The sequence below is a fragment of the Pan paniscus genome, chromosome 1 (genome assembly GCF_029289425.2).
Source record: "Pan paniscus chromosome 1, NHGRI_mPanPan1-v2.0_pri, whole genome shotgun sequence".
NCBI lineage: Eukaryota > Metazoa > Chordata > Mammalia > Primates > Hominidae > Pan > Pan paniscus.
In genome coordinates, this window is record NC_073249.2 from 152,825,973 (window position 1) to 152,842,655 (window position 16,683).

A 16,683-nucleotide genomic window follows, 5' to 3' on the forward strand; every position below is an offset into this window, starting at 1 on the left:
ACTGAGATTACAGGGGTGAGTCAGTGCACCCAGCCCCTTGCTCATTTTTTCATCTGGTTGTTTATTTTATTATTGTTGAGTTTTAATAACGTTCTTTATCAACTGTGTGTTTTGAAATAGTTTTCTAAGTCTGTGGCTGCTCTCTCATTCTCTGGATAGTCTCTTTTGCAGGGCAGAAATTTTAATTTTAATGAAATCCAGATTAACAGTTATTTCTTTCATGGAACTTTGGTTTTTTTAAAGAAGTTATTGTCATACTCAAAATTATATAGGATTTCTTCCATTTTCTTCTCTGAGTTTATAGTTTTGCATTTTATATTTAAATCTATGAGCCATTTCAAACTGATTTTTGTCATGGGTGTAAGGTCTATGTCTAGATTAATTTGTTGTTTTTTTTTTTTTGGCTTGTGGAGGACCGGTTATTTCATTACCATTTGTTGAAAAGACTGTCTCACTTCATTGTTTTGCCTTTGCTCTTTTGTTAAAGATAAGTTGACTGTATCACAGGACAGATCTATTTCTGGGCTCTCTACTTTGTTCCATTGATCTATTTGTCAATACTCTTGCCAATACCAAACTGTTTTGATTATTGTAATTGTACACTTTAAAAAGATACATTCTTTGGCATATGAATTATATCTCAAAGAAGATGTTATTTTTAAAAACCAGAAAGAATAGTGAACAAGGAAATCGTTAAATCAAAATTAATTGGAGACTTAAGATCAAGTGTAAATAAGATTCCTACAATCTAGAATTTATTTTGTTTTAAAGAAGTCAGATATAATACACATTATGAAAAAAAGGAAATGCAGATTGAATATATTCCACAGAGAGAAGAGCTCAGAGAGGGATTTGTAATTGTTATATAATAAGAGATTAAGCAAAATTTATTATATCAGATAAAGATAGTAAATCTGTATTGGCTTATAATCTACTCCAATGAATAACCGCTCTCTGCCCAGAGTGTGAGAAAAGCAGTGTGAGAAAGGCTTTTGAGGATATTAGAGATGTCTACCATTATTGAGGACATAAGAAGTTGTAGATCAAAAAATGAAATTGAGAGCTGATATAAGAACAACTAAAATTTAAAATTTCTTCCTCAGTGCCAAGCAGATTTCACTCAACCCTCACAGCAAATCTATAAGGTGGGCACTTTCATTCTCCCATTTTACAGATGAAGAAACTATGGCATCGTGAATTTGAGTAACTTTCATGAAGTTACTTTCTGAAATGATAGGATGTGGCATTTCAGATATGCAAGTGATTGTGCTCCTGGTTTTTCACCCTAACTACTATCCAACAGTGGCTGTAGCTGTCCAATGGCTCAAAAAAAGAGAAAGTTAGATCCAAAGCACTGTTTCAGTGGACATCGGACTAGTAAGACTTACGTAGTCAGCGCGGTCCTGGTGGAACTCACATATTTGGACCTAAGATATCAAGTAGAGAAATTTAGATCTTCAAATTAAGATCCTGATCTTAGAGGGAAAAAAGATTGAAGCGTCATGATCCTTAGAAGATGAAAGAAATGGTAAGCTTGGGAAAAGGGAAATAATATAATTATTAACAGACTGATTCATAGTTATTCAGGAACCTGTAGAAAGTTTGACCTTAATCCCAAGCCAAACTTGCCCAGTCTGTTTTTTTCACTCTTTATGGCCAGGTATGAAATTGGTTTAAATATTTTGTTCTACCTAAAATTACCAGACAGGTAGAACTGAGTGGAGTGGCGAAGGCAAACTGTATAAAAGGCAAATTTTAAAAGAGAACGTATCATAAAGCTGTAATTTACTACCTTAGAATAATGAAACCCCTTATAAAAGATCACATATTGTGTGATTGCATTTATAAGAAATGTCCAGAATAGGAAAATCTGGCGGACAGAAAGTAGATTAGTAGTTGCTTAAGGTAGGGGAGATGGTAGGAGACAGGGGATGGTGAATGACTCTAATGGGTATGGGGTTTCTGTTTGGGGTGATGAAAATGCTCTAAACCTAGACTGTGGTGATACTTATGGTTGCACAACTCTATAAATATATTAAAACAATTACATTGTACACTTTAATGATTTAATATACCACTAATATGGAATATTAAGTATATCTCAATACGGATGTTTTTAAAATCGTATGTAGGAACTTTTAAAGCATGCCAAATGTCAACAATAGGTATGGCTATTTGAGACGTTGTCACTAACAGTCACGTCATTGCAATGGATACTATTTGTAAGCAGCCTTAATAACTGATAATCAAAAAGCAATGTTTTAAGCAATTTGTACATTAGTGTGAATGGTACTTATAAATTCATGTTTTAGTGTGTTTTCCTGCTTTAATGTTTTAATGCTCTATTTTCATTTTTGGAAATCAAATAAGGGTTGGTGGTTAACATTTAATGTGTTACAATTTTCCCATGTAGAATGTAAAGAAATAGGCTCCCGCATAGCACTTCTTTACAGAATGTCTAATTTTCAGAAATTGATTAAAGATGTAAAGTGAGAGGGGTAACTCCTGTGCATCTCTGTAACTTTCTATTCTATTACAATAAATCCCCAGTAGAGCTTTATTACATGTGAGATGTAAGATGTTTCATAAACTATATTCTTTATTATGGTGATCTTATACCATATCTTAGATAAGTCATTTATACCAGAGTATATGTGTGTGTGTAATGGGAGAGACTTCATTGAAAACATTTGCTACTAAGAAAATAGGAAGAAATTGCAACCATTGCTATAAGTGAACTTTTTGCATCTAGCAAATCAGGAAAAACTCAGTACGTGACAGAAGTTTATGCCACTGCTTTCTTCCTTATATTCGTTTCATTTTCCTTATTTTCCTGTTCTTTGCTTCACCTAAACTTAAAGCTTATGTATCACATAAGGCTATAAGCTTGTGCAAAGGTGTCAGGCCAGTTTGCTGAGGAAAGCAACTGCTTCAGACCCACTTGTGAGCATTCAAATCACAGCTATGCTGATTTTAAATAGGTTTGGACCATTTGTTTCTTCACAGATGGTTCATAAATCTGCAATACGTTCAGAAGAATCAAACAAGCTCTGTTTACCACAAATGGTGTTGGCTTCTGTGTTGCTCTGAGTCCTAAAAGATCCAACTATCTGTTCAGAAAACTGAAAGTAAATTGGCTGATATGATCCAGTTGTTTTGCTCTTAAGTTGAGAGGCACATATAAGGTACAAATAGAAGAATAATTGCTTTTTAGCAAGCTTTTCTTTAATACTATATCTAAAACAAGCCCTTTTGTTGCCTTTGTGTCAAAAAATTCAGTTTGTGGAAGTTATGGCTGGAGAAAGGAGAACCTGTACTTCAAGTATTATCTGGTATTATTATTTAAAAAGTATGCAAGGTGGGTGTGGTGGCTCACTCCTGTAGTCCCAGCACTTTGGGAGGCCGAGGTGGGCGGATCATGAGGTCAGGAGTTTGAGAGCAGCCTGATCAACATGGTGAAACCCCATCTCTACTAAAAATACAAAAATTAGCCAGGTGTGGTGGTGTGTGCCTGTAATCCCAGCTACTCAGGAGGCTGAGGCAGGAGAATTGCTTGAATCCGGGAGGCGGAGGTTGCAGTGAGCTGAGATCATGCCATTGCACTCTAGCCTGGGCAACAGAGTGAGACTCCGTCTCAAAAAAAAGAAAAAGAAAAAGAAAAAAAAAGACGCAAAGGTGTCATTTTCCTCAGTTTTAACCTGAGTATTACTAGGAATCATGTAAATGGAAATAAATGGTATTTGTTCAAAATGATTTTAAGAATAAAATACTTTAAAATGACATTACATTAGTGAAAGTTTTAAATGATTTTTTAATATAAACAATTTGAATATGACGTTGAATTAGGAAAATGTTAGTTATGTGTTTAAATATGAAAAGTATGAACTGCAAAACAGTAATACATATAAAAATATTTCTTCTAGCTCACCAAATCTGCTTTTCCTGCAGTTTTTCCCATGTCAGCAAATGGCATCACCATTCACCTGGTTTCTCAAGCCAAAATGCTACCATTCATCTTTGATTTTTTTCTTTCTCACTTCTGCCATCTAAGTTATCAGTAGCCCCTTCTGACCATACTTGTAAAACATATGCCAAATCTTTCTACTTCTCTGTGAATTTATTGCTTTCCTCTAGGCCCTTCCTATCATAAAATCTTACCTGGGCCACTACAGTAGCCTCTTAACCAGTCCCCTACTTAGAATTTTATGGGCCACATTCAAATCCATTGCCTTCATGGTAAATCACATACCATATCAGTCCCCTACTTCAACGACTTCAAATCTCAGAATGAAATCCAAAACTTTTATTCTGTGACCTACCATGCCACATAGAATCTGGCCCCTGCCTTACCTCTGTGAGCGTCTCTAGCACCACTCTCCTCTTACTTAGTGGATTTCAGGTGGCTTTCTCTCTGTATCCCTAACAGGCTAAATGTGCTTCTGTCTACTGCCTTTATATTAGCTTCTCTTTTCTTCTGGAATGTTCATTGTTTCCCCTTGCTTGTTCTTACTTATCTTTTCTCATCTAGGGTTAAGTCAGATATCCTCTAAAAACCCATTCCTATCCACCCAATCTAATTACTAGACCCTCTCACTGCCAATTAATTTTTATCAGAGCATTTATTTCTATTTGATATTTTCTTATTTATAAATTTGTTATCCATCTTCTCCACTAGAATAGAAGTTTCATGAGCCCTGGGATAGTGCATTTCTTAGTAAATACCTCATGTATTTTGTTTAGAAAAGTGTCTTATACACAACAAACATTCAATTTTATGTATACACTGTTCACACATTATATTATTATTGGACTTCTATATTTAACAAAGAAAACATTTACGAGTAAAGACAGACTGCTAATATTCATGGAAAACAACTCTCAAACACAAAGGAAAAAAATTACAGAAAAAGTTAAGAACTAAAGAAAGTTTGAATAATAACTTTTATATTTGTGATCCCTGAATTTCCATAGAATTTGCAAGCTACTAAAATATGAATAAATGGATGGAAGGATAGATAGATGAATTAATTGGTGAATGAATCAAAATGATTCTAGGAAGCCAGAAGCTACTTAATCCTTCATTGAGATCATATGTAATTTTAAGTAGCTGCTGGGAGGTTATGGGGGAAATTGTTATCTGTTACATTAATAACACAATGAAATTGAGATATGAGACCCAAGACTGGACAAATGGTCACATTTTGGACATTCTAGGAACATTATACTCCCCTCTCCAAATTAGAAGAATTATTGACATGCTAGGATGAATTAAAATTGAAGTAAAATGGAAATAAATAACCATCCCAGGGTGATCAATGTCTCTGAGCACTCCTATTATCCATTAATAACACACTAGTTTGCCACAGCATACCAGTTGGGCAACTTTACTTAAAAATTCAGGAGAGGGAACTTCCTTTGTGTTAGTCTGTTCAAGCTGTCATAACAAAATTCCAGACTGGGTAACTTAAAGAACAGAAATTTGTTTTCTTACAATTCTGGAGTCTGAGTCTGAGATCAGGATGCCAACATGGTAAGTTTCTAGTGAGGGCTCTCTGCCTTTTAGCAAACCACCATCTTGCTGTGTCCATATGGCCTTTCTTTGATATGTGTGCATAGTGAGAAGGGAAAGTGAGCTATCTGATATTTCTTCTTATGAGAACACTAACCTGATTCAATCAGGGTTTCACTTTATGACCAAATTTAACCTTAATCAGTTTCTGAGGGGCCCCACTACCAAATAAAGCCACACTGGGGGTTGGGGCTCTATTTGGGCTGTTATAACAAAATACCATAAACTGGGTAGCTTATAAACAACAGATTTTTAAAAATCATTCTGGAGGCTAGGAAGTCCAAGAACAAGACACCAACAAATTTGGTGTCTGTTGAAAACCCACTTTCTGGTTTATACATGGTGCCTTCTGGCTGTGTGCTCACAAATGGTAGAGGGTGAAGGACCTCTATCAGGCCTCTTTTTTATATATATATACTTTAATTTCTTTAATTTCTGGGGTACATGTGCAGAAAGTGCAGGTTTGTTCCATAGGTATACACGTGCCATGGTGGTATGCTGCACCCATCAACCCATCAGATACATTAGGTATTTCTCCTAATGCTATCCGTCCCCTAGCCCATCACACCCCAACAGGTCCCAGTATGTCATGTTCCTCTCTCTGTGCCCATGTGTTCTCATTGTTCAACTCCCACTTATGAGTGAGAACATGTGGTGTTTGGTTATCTATTCTTGTGTTAGTTTGCTGAGAATGATGGTTTCCAGTGTCATCCATGTCCCCACAAAGAACATGAACTCATCCTTTTTTATGGCTGCATAGTATTCTGTGGTGTATATGTGCCACATTTTCTTTATCCAGTCTATCAGTGATGGGCATTTGGGTTTGTTCCAAGTCTTTCCTATAGTGAACAGTGCCACAATAAACATACGTGTGTATGTGTCTTTATAGTAGAATGATTTATAATCCTTTGGGCATATACCTAGTAATGGGATTGCTGGGTATTTCTGGTTCTATATCCTGGAGGAATCGCCACACTGTCTCCCACAATGGTTGAACTAATTTACACTTCCACCAACAGTGTAAAAGCATTCCTATTTCCCCACATCCTCTCCAGCATCTGTTGTTTCCTGACTTTTTAATGATTGCCATTCTTACTGGTGTGAGATGGTATCTCATTGTGGTTTTGTGTTGCATTTCTATAATGACCAGAGATGATGAGCTTTTTCTCATATGTTTTTTGGCCACATAAATGCCTTCTTTTGAGAAATGTCTGTTCATATCCTTTGCCCACTTTTTGATGGGGTTGTTTGTTTTTTTTCTTGTAAATCTGTTTAAGTTCTTTGTAGATTCTGGATATTAGGCCTACATCAGATGGACAGATTGCAAAATTTTGCTCCCATTCTGTAGGTTGCTTGTTCACTCTGATGATAGTTTCTTTTGCTGTGCAGAAGCTCTTTAGTTTAATCAGATCCCATTTGTCTATTTTGGCTTTTGTTGCTGTTGCTTTTGTTGTTTTAGTCATGAAGCCTTTGCCCATTCCAATGTCCTGAATGGTATTGCCTAGGTTTTCTTCTAGAGTTTTTATGGCTTTAGGTTTAAGTCTTTAATCCATCTTGAGTTAATTTTTGTATAAGGTGTAAGGTAGGGATCCAGTTTCAGCTAGCATATGGCTAGCCAGTTTTCCTAGCACCATTTATTAATTAGGGTACCCTTTCCCCATTTCTTGTTTTTGTCAGGTTTGTTGAAGATCAGATGGTTGTAGATATGTGGCATGATTTCTGAGGCCTCTGTTCTGTTCCATTGGTCTATATATCTGTTTTGGTACCAGTACCATGCTGTTTGTGTTACTGTAGCCTTGTAGTATAGTTTGAAGTCAGGTAGCATGATGCCTCCAGCTTTGTTCTTTTTGCTTAGGATTGTCTTGGCTATGCAGGCTCTTTTTTGGTTCAATATGAACTTTAAAGTAGTTTTTTCCAATTCTGTGAAGAGAGTCAATAGTAGCCTGATCGGGATAGCATTAAATCTATAAATTGCTTCGGGCAGTGCGGCCATTTTAATGATATTGATTCTTCCTATCCATGAGGATGGAATGTTTTTCCATTTGTTTGTGTCCTCTCTTATTTCCTTGAGCAGTGGTTTGTAGTTCTCCTTGAAGAGGTCCCTCACATCCCTTGTTAGCTGTACTCCTAGGTATTTTATTCTCTTTGCAGTGGTTGTGAATGGGAGTTCACTCATGAATTGGCTGTTTGTCTTTTATTGGTATATAGGAGTACTTGTGTATTTTGCACATTGATTTTGTACCCTGAGACTTTGCTGAAGTTGCTTATCAGTTTAAGGAGATTTTGGGCTGAGATGATGGGTTTTCCTAAATATACAATCATGCCATCTGCAAACAGAGACAATTTGACTTCCTCTTTTCCTACTTGAATACCGTTTATTTCTTTCTCCTGCCTGATTGCCCTGGCCAGAACTTCCAATACTATGTTGAATAGGAGTGGTGAGAGAGGGCAACCTTGTCTTGTGCTGGTTTTCAAAGAGAATGCTGCCAGTTTTTGCCCATTCAGTATGATGTTGGCTGTGGGTTTGTCATAAATAGCTCTTATTATTTTGAGATACGTTCCATCAATGCCTAGTATATTGAACATTTTTAGCATGAAGCCTGCTGAATTTTGTCGAAGGCCTTTTCTGCAACTATTGAGACAATCATGTGGCTTTTATCACTGGTTCCGTTTATGTGCTAGATTATGTTTATTGATTTGCATATGTTGAACAAGGCTTGCATCTCAAGGATGAAGCTGACTTGATAGTGGTGGATAAGCTTTTTGATATGCTTTTGGATTCAGTTAGCCAGTATTTTATTGAGGATTTTCGGATCAATGTTCATCAGGGATATTGGCCTGAAATTTTCTTTTTTTGTTATGTCTGTGCCAGGTCTTGGTATCAGGATGATGCTTGCCCCATAAAATGAGTTAAGGAGGATTCACTCTTTTTCTCTTGTTTGAAATAGTTTCAGAAGGAATGGTACCAGCTCCTCTTAGTACCTCTGGTAGAATTCGGCTGTGAATCCCTCTGGTCCTGGACTTTTTTTGGTTGGTAGGCTATTAATTACTGCCTCAATTTCAGAACTAGTTATTGGTCTATTCAGGGATTCAAATTCTTCATGGTTTAGTCTTGGAAGAGTGTATGTGTCCAGCAATTTATCCATTTCTTCTAGATTTTCTAGTTTATTTGCATAGAGGTGTTTATCGTATTCTCTGATGGTAGTTTGTATTTTCTATGGAATCGGTGGTGATATCCCCTTTATCATTTTTTATTGCATCTATTTGATTCTCCTCTCTTTTATTCTTATTAGTCTGGCTAGTGGTCTATTTTGTTGATGTTTTCAACAATCCAGCTCCTGGATTCATTGATTTTTTGAAGGGTTTTTTGTGACTCTGTCTCCTTCAGTTCTGCTTTGATCTTAGTTATTTCTTGTCTTCTGCTAGCTTTTGAATTTGTTTGCTCTTTGTTCTCTAGTTCTTTTAATTGTGATATTAGGGTGTCAATTTTAGATTTTTTTGCTTTCTCCTGTGGGCATTTAGTGCTATAAATTTCCCTTAATATTATGGCAGAAGGTGATGTGGGAGCTGGCATATCACATGAAGACAGAGGTGCCAGACTTTTTTAAACAACTAGCTCTCATATGAACTACCATATAACAGGAACTCTCTCATTATCACGAGAGGGCACCAAGCCACTCATGAGGGGTCTACCCCATGTCCCAAACACCTCTCACTAGGCCCAATATCCAACATTGGGGATTGCATTTCAACATGGGATTTGGAGGGGACACACATCTCAACTACATTGCTGCACAAACCAAACTGTGCAAAATAGTAGGCTAGGGGCTGGGAATGTAGCATCAAAGACCAAAGTAGTAAATCCTTACTCATAAGAAGGTTATATCAAGTTCGATCCTATAGCTAAAAACTACTACATAGAGCTTTAATGTAAGTGGAATATGATTAATTCTATCAGGAAAAACATATGTGATAGTTTAAAACATATGAATTCTTTTTTAAGCAATAAGGAAAATATGACATGTGAAAAGACATGGAAGAATGCGTAGAATATGAACAGATACAGATAAGAAAAACAGCATACTGAGCAAAACTTAAAATAATAGAAGCAAAGGCCCAATGATGATAAGATATGATGCATGTGTTGGGGAAAAATATGTCGCTCTTTTCTGATATTATATAATCCTAGGCCAAAAATGGAAACTATTCTTCAGACTATGGGTGGAAAGCCATAAAGATTTTGTCTTCCTTTGTTTGTGTATAAGGTACAATGTTGTTAGAACCCTACTTAAGAAAGATAAATATAGCAGTGAGTGATTTCTTGAAACAGAGATTCTGAAAACAGAGAAAGAAATTAGGAGACTTTTAAAAGTGTTAATGGGACTACGTTCAACCAACTAATGAGAGACTCTGACTTTTGACACTTTGGCTCCTCAGTCTCTTGCTTTAGACACACATATTTAGTGTTTATTTCTGGACACTTTGGCTTTGTATCCTGATGGACTGCCTTTTCTATTTGCTAGACTTGATTTCCTACTTTGCTGTAGAATTTACTTACTTTTCCAACGTTGATACTCCTGTAGCCTTTTGTGAAAAATCTTGCCTATTCAATTATTTTCTACTGTCCGTCTAGACTACAAGCCCTGCCCTTCTTCATAGTTCCCTTAACTTCCATAAAACCACCAGCATCATATTTGACATTTTTACACATAAAGACAAGGTAATTTTCTAAGGAAGATCAAACCCTTGTAGACTAGAGTTAGCAGGAATGTAATTTTAATAAGTGGAAGAAATCAAGAAACATCTTTTTCTCCTTAATTAACAAGCATAACTTTTATACTTGTATTTGTCACCTGATTCTGAATTCATTAATAGGTTTGTCAAAAAGTAAATATGCAAACAACAATGTGATTCAATTTATTGTATTAATTAGGTTGGGTATAGTAACAAATAGACCCAGAAATGCATATTGACTGAAACATAATTACTTTTGATTTCTGGCTTCATAAGTGACCCAACTTGGATAATTCTGGTCCATGAGAAGTTTTTTCAACAAGTGATTCAGGCAGGTAGGCGGCTTCTATCTTATGGTTCCACCATCTTTTGGGGTTTCATTCTCGTCTCTACGTAGTGGAAAGAAGGTGCACATTGTTTCTTAAAACAATCCCTTGGACAAGGAATAACACATAACAATTGTGTTCACACTCTATTAAAAAGGACTTAGCCCATGGTCACACAAAGGAAAGCAAAGGAAGCTAAGAGTTTTAGTAATTTTGTCTGTCCAAAAAAGGGAAAAACGATTGATGGCTGCTACTGTTTTCCACCAGAGTTAAGAAAAATAAGGTAAAATGGATTACAATGCCCTTTGCAAATATGACATACTAATAACTTGTTAAATGTGGCCTAAGGCTGCCTCTGTTCCTTGAGTCCTTACATAATGAATTGCAACCTAACTTAGTATGTAAACAAACTGAAAGCCTAACTTACGGGTATATTTTTGTAAAAGATAACTAAGTCATAGCCAATCACAGCAGTCAAGCTTCAGCCAATCACAGGCCACCAACTGATACGATTATGTCCAAATAAGGCAAAATTGAACCATAACCAATCAAGCTGTTTCTATATTTCTTCCATTTTCTAAGTATAAATACTCCCTGCTCATTTATTACGCAGAGTTTTCTAAATTTTCACTGGTTCTCGGTGCTACCCAGTTCATGAATTATTCTTTGCTTAATTAAACTTTGTTTCTTTTAGCAAACTATATGAAAAAATAATATGTGTGGTTAAGTAGTACTAAGTATGTGATAAGATGCTGCTATTGAGTCAGTGCAAGTTAAGTAATTGTGGAAGATAATACAGAAAATATAAGAATTAGATTCAGTGCATTTCTATGTGAAAACGTTTTAATAGTGATTTTCTTCTCCAAAGTTACTATTAAATCACAAGTTGAAAAGGTACTTGGGAAAAATTCTTCTTAGTAAAGTAAATAACAGGTTCTTATCAAGTTTATTGATATATTTGGAGAGAAAATAAAATGTGCTTAGCTCTTGTATAATGTATAATATTTGCTTCTGTTTGATGTAGGTCAGGAGTCTGAAGATGAAATTGTGGATGAAAAATTGGATGCCAGTTTTAGGATATCAGTTTTCAAACTACCCATATACACTTCAGGTTCATTGAAGAATAATGCAGTATTGAGAGAGAAAAAACAACATTTTTTTCCTGCATATCCTCAGCCAATCTATACTACTCATCCAAAGCCAATCATTAAAAAAGACATACGATTGGAGCGGAGTATGAAAGAGTTTTTTGCAACACAAAGAGCTGGTATGAAACTCCGAACATTTAGTGATATTGACAAATATTACACAGAACAAAAGAAGCAGGAATACCATAAAGAAAAAGTAAGAGTTGTAGCCATGGCACAGGTTGCTCGAGAAAGAGTTAGAGTAACTGTTAATGAACATTTGAGTCAGAAAAAATATGCTACACAAAAACGAATTGAAGAAAATAAAGAGACAATTCAGAACAGTTTACGACAAGTTTGGCAAAACAGATTCAACTACCTTGAAAAAGCTAGAGAGAGAAAAGCTCTGTTTCTAAAAGAAAAATCCCAAAAGGCTGCAGAGCGTTTATTAGTTCAAAACTTAAATAATGAGCGCACTCTTTTGACCAGAGGACTACTTAAAATTGACAGACTGAAGAAGAATGAGGCTGTCCTAAAAGAGAAAAGCCTGATTGTTAAGCAAAAACTAAAAGCAGAAAAATATGGAAAGAATTTACTTAAAGAAATGAAAAAAGTTAGGTAGGTACAATTTAGATATAACAGAAGCATTAAAGTCAATTACATGTGAATATTGCATGCTAAATTTTAAGACCTAATAATTAGTATTATGTTTATAACATAGTACATTCTACTTTGAAAAATTAAAACAAATAACAAATAATGTACTAATATATTACCAAAGATAAGGCAATAAAATAACTCTGTCTTTCCCCATCTCTCCACCTGTGCAACAAAACCTATCTACCTCTTAGTTATGAGTTGTTCTTCTTGTCACAAATGGCATCATCATCAGCCTCTTGACCAGTGCTATCAACCTCAATTGGCATGAGCGAACGTGTCCGGCCTCTAGCTCTTTTAATTCTGATGTTAGGGTGTCATTTTGTGATCTTTCTCCAGCTTTCCAATGTAGGTATTTAGTGCTATAAATTTCCCTCTTAATACTGCTTTAGCTGTGTCCCAGAGATTCTGGTATGTTGTGTCTTTGTTCTCACTGGTTTCAAATAACATTGATTTCTGCCTTAATTTCATTATTTACTCAGGAGTCATTCAGGAGCATGTTGTTCAATTTCCATGTAATTGTGTGGTTTTGAGTGAGTGTCTTAATCCTGAGCTCTACTTTGATTGCACTGTGGTGTGAGAGACTGTTTGCTATGATTTCAGTTCTTTTGCATTTACTGAGGATGGTTTTACTTCCAATTATGTGGTCAATTTTAGAATAAGTGCCATGTGGCACTGAGAAGAATGTATATTCTGTTGATTTGGTGTAGAGAATTCTGTAGATGTCTATTAGGTCCACTTGATCCAGAGCTGTGTTAAAGTCCTGAATATCCTTGTTAATTTTATGTCTCATTAATCAGTCTAATATTGACAGTGGGGTATTAAAGTCTCCCACTATTATTGTGTGGGAGACTAGGTCTCTTTGTAGGTCTCTAAGAACTTGCTTTATGGATCCAGGTGCTGCTGTATTGGGTGCATATATATTTAGGATAGTTAGCTCTTCTTGTTGCATTGATCTCTTTACCATTATGTAATGCCCTTCTTTGTCTTTCTGATTTTTGTTGGTTTAAAGTCTGTTTTGTCAGAGACTAGGATTGCAACCCTTGTTTTTTTTTCTTTTTTCCTTTCCATTTGCTTGGTAAATGTTCCTCCATTCCTTTATTTTGAGCCTATGTGTGTCTTTGCACGTGAGATGGGTCTCCTGAACACAGCACACTGATGGGTCTTGGCTCTTTATACTATTTGCCAGTCTGTGTCTTTTAATTGGGGCATTTAGCCCATTTACACTTGAGGTTAATATTTTTATGTGTGAATTTGATCCTGTCATCATGATGCTATCTGGTTATTTTGCACACTAGTTGGTACAGTTTCTTCATAGTGTCATTGGTCATTATATTTTGATGTGTTTTTGCAGTGGCTGGTACCGGTTTTTCCTTTCCATGTTTAGTGCTTCCTTCAGGAGCTCTTGCAAGGCAGGCCTGGTGGTGATGAAATCCCTCAGCATTTGCTTGTCTGGAAAGGATTTTATTTCTCCTTCACTTATGAAGCTTAGTTTGGCTGAATATGAAATTCTGTGTTGAAAATTGTTTTCTTTAAGAATGATGAATATTGGTCCCCACTCTCTTCTGGCTTGTAGGGTTTCTGCTGAGAGGTCCACTGTTAGTCTGATGTGCTTCCCTTTGTAGATTACTTGGCCTTTCTCTCTGGCTGCCCATATGTGTCTTGGGGTTGATCTTCTCATGGAGTATCCTAGTGGTGTTCTCTGTATTTCCTGAATTTGAATGTTGGCTTTTCTTGCTAGGTTTGGGAAGTTCTCCTAGATAGTATCCTGACATGTGTTTTCCAGCTTGATTCCCTTCTCCCCATCTCCTTCAGGTACTCCAGTCAGTCATAGGTTCGTTTTTTTTTTTTTACATAGTCCCATATTTCTCAGAGATTTTGTTCATTCCTTTCATTCTGTTTTCTCTAATCCTGTCTTCATGACTTATTTCAGCAAGGTAGTCTTCAAACTCTGATATCGTTTCTTCTACTTGGTCAATTCACCTGTTGATACTTGTGTATGCTTCACTAAGTTCTCGTGCTATGTTTTCAGCTCCATCAGGTCATTTATGTTCCTCTCTAAACTGGTTATTCTAGTTAGCACCTTCTCTAACTTTTTATCAGGGTTCTTACCTTCTTTGCTAAGAACTTTAGCACATGCTTCTTTAGCTTAGTGGCGTTTATTATTACCCACCTTCTGAAGCCTACTTCTGTCAATCCACCCATCTCATCCTCTGTCCAGTTCTGCACCCTTGCTGGAGAGGCATTATGATCATTTGGAGGAGAGGAGGAACTCTGGCCTTTTGGTTTTGCAGCATTTTTTCATTGATTTGTTCTCATCTTCATGAGTATGTCTAGTTTTGATGTTTGAGGCTGCTCACCCTTGGATAGGGCTTTAGTTGGGAATTCTTTTTTGCTGATACTATTGTTGTTGTTTTCTCTTTGATTGTTTTTATTTCAATGGTCAGGTCCCTCTTCTGTAGGGCTGCTGAGGTTTGCCAGAGGTTCGCTTCAAGCACTATTCATCTGGTTCACTCCTGTGCCTGGAGATGTCACTTGAGGAGGTTGGAGAACAGCAGAGATGAGTGCCTGCTTCTTCTTTTGGGATCTCTGACCTCGAGAGGCACCTACCTGATCTCAGTAGGAATGCTCATGTATAGGGTGTCTGACAATCCCTGTTTAAGAGTCTCACCCAGTTGAGTGGCACAGGGAGCAGGACCTGTTTAATGAAGCACTTTGACCATCCCTTGGTGAAAGGTGTGTTTTGCTGGGGGGAAACCCACTTCTCTGGGCTGCCCAGTTTCCTCAGAACTAGCAGGAGGAAAGGTTAAGTCTGCTGGTCTGCAGAGACTGTGGCCACCCCTCACCCTGGGGGCTCAGGCCCAGGGAGATCAGGCTTCTGTCCCTGAGCCCCTGGCTGGAGTTGTTGGAGTTCCTGCAGGGAGACCCCACCCAGTGAGGAGGGATGGGTCAGGGTCAGGCCTGAAGAGGCATTCTGGCTGCAGCCTGCCACAGGCGGTGTTTTGGGCTGTGGGGGATACCTCTTGGGACCAAGCCATCCAGCCTCCCTGGCTCCATCAGGGGAAAAGCATATCCTGGAGCTATAGAGATGGCTGTTGCCCTATACCCACCCTGGGAGCTTAATGTGTTAGGCAGCTATCAGTCCCAGTGTTGGCTGGTGCCCCTCCCCTAAGGACCTCAGGCAGCTTAGACAGTAGGCAGCGGCAGCTGTGGTGCTGGTTGCCCCTCCCCTGGGAGGCTTAAGCAGATTCTAGTTGAGTAGCTGTTGAGAATCTGCATGGCTTCCCAGTGGAATGGGTTCATTAGTGGGATCCTCCAATCCTTGGGTTGCACAGTTCCATGGAAAAAGCACGGTTTCCTAGGCTGGGTAGCACACTCACCACCTCCCTTGACTGGGGTGTGGGGGCTCCCCTGCCCCGTGTGGCTCTTAGGTGGGCCACCACAGCACACTGCTCTTCCTTCCTCTCCATGGGTCATACCAGCTGCCTAGTCAGTTCTTGTTTTTTTGTTGTTGTTGTTTGTTTGTTTGTTGTTTTGTTTTGTTTTGAGACACAGTTTCACTCTTGTTGCCCAAGCTGGAGTGCAATGGCATGATCTTGGCTCACTGCACCCTTCACCTCCCAAATGATTCTCCTGCCTCAGCCTCGTGAGTATGGGATTACAAGCGTCCGCCACCACACCAAGCCATTTTTTGTATTTTTAGTAGAGACAGGGTTTCACCATGTTGGCCAGACTGGTCTCCAGCTCCTGACCTCAGGTGATCCGCCCCCCTCAGCCTCCCAAATTGCTGGGATTACAGGTGTGAGTCACCTCACCTGGCCCTAGTCAGTTTTGATGAAGACCCTGCATACCTCAGTTGCCAGTGCAGGATTTGGAGGCAGTTATGGTTCTTTTTGATGACAGCCTCCAATCACTGCTGCTTCTAGTCAGCCATTTTGGCCCCACCCCCTCAAGAAAATAATCAAGTCTTTGTATTATTCACTCCATCTATTTCAATGCCCAGTATAGTACCTAGTTAACAAATTTATTCAACACACATTTCTTGAGGAAAATAGGCGAGAACCTCAATTAGTAAAGGTTGTATATAAACTCATTTAAGTCATGTAACAACCACTGAGAAGAGAGTGCTTTTTACGTATTTGTACTTAAGTCATTTAGAATAAGAAGCAATGTATATTTTTTCTAAATGCTTTTACAATGAAGATAAATAATCAGAATAATATTAAACATAGAGTAAAAATGTAATTAACCAAGTTACGAAAGTAGCTTC

At 37.6% G+C, this 16,683-nt stretch overlaps 1 protein-coding gene across 1 annotated transcript in view; it reads left to right on the plus strand.

The window, feature by feature from the left end:
• The window catches only part of LRRIQ3 (leucine rich repeats and IQ motif containing 3), a 172,502-nt gene that overhangs the window by 144,914 nt on the left and 10,905 nt on the right, over nt 1–16,683 (plus strand). Inside the window, exon 7 of the mRNA XM_003830588.5 lies at nt 11,654–12,374. Coding sequence (XP_003830636.1) covers nt 11,654–12,374 — 721 coding nt within the window. The remainder of the gene's footprint in view (nt 1–11,653; nt 12,375–16,683) is intronic.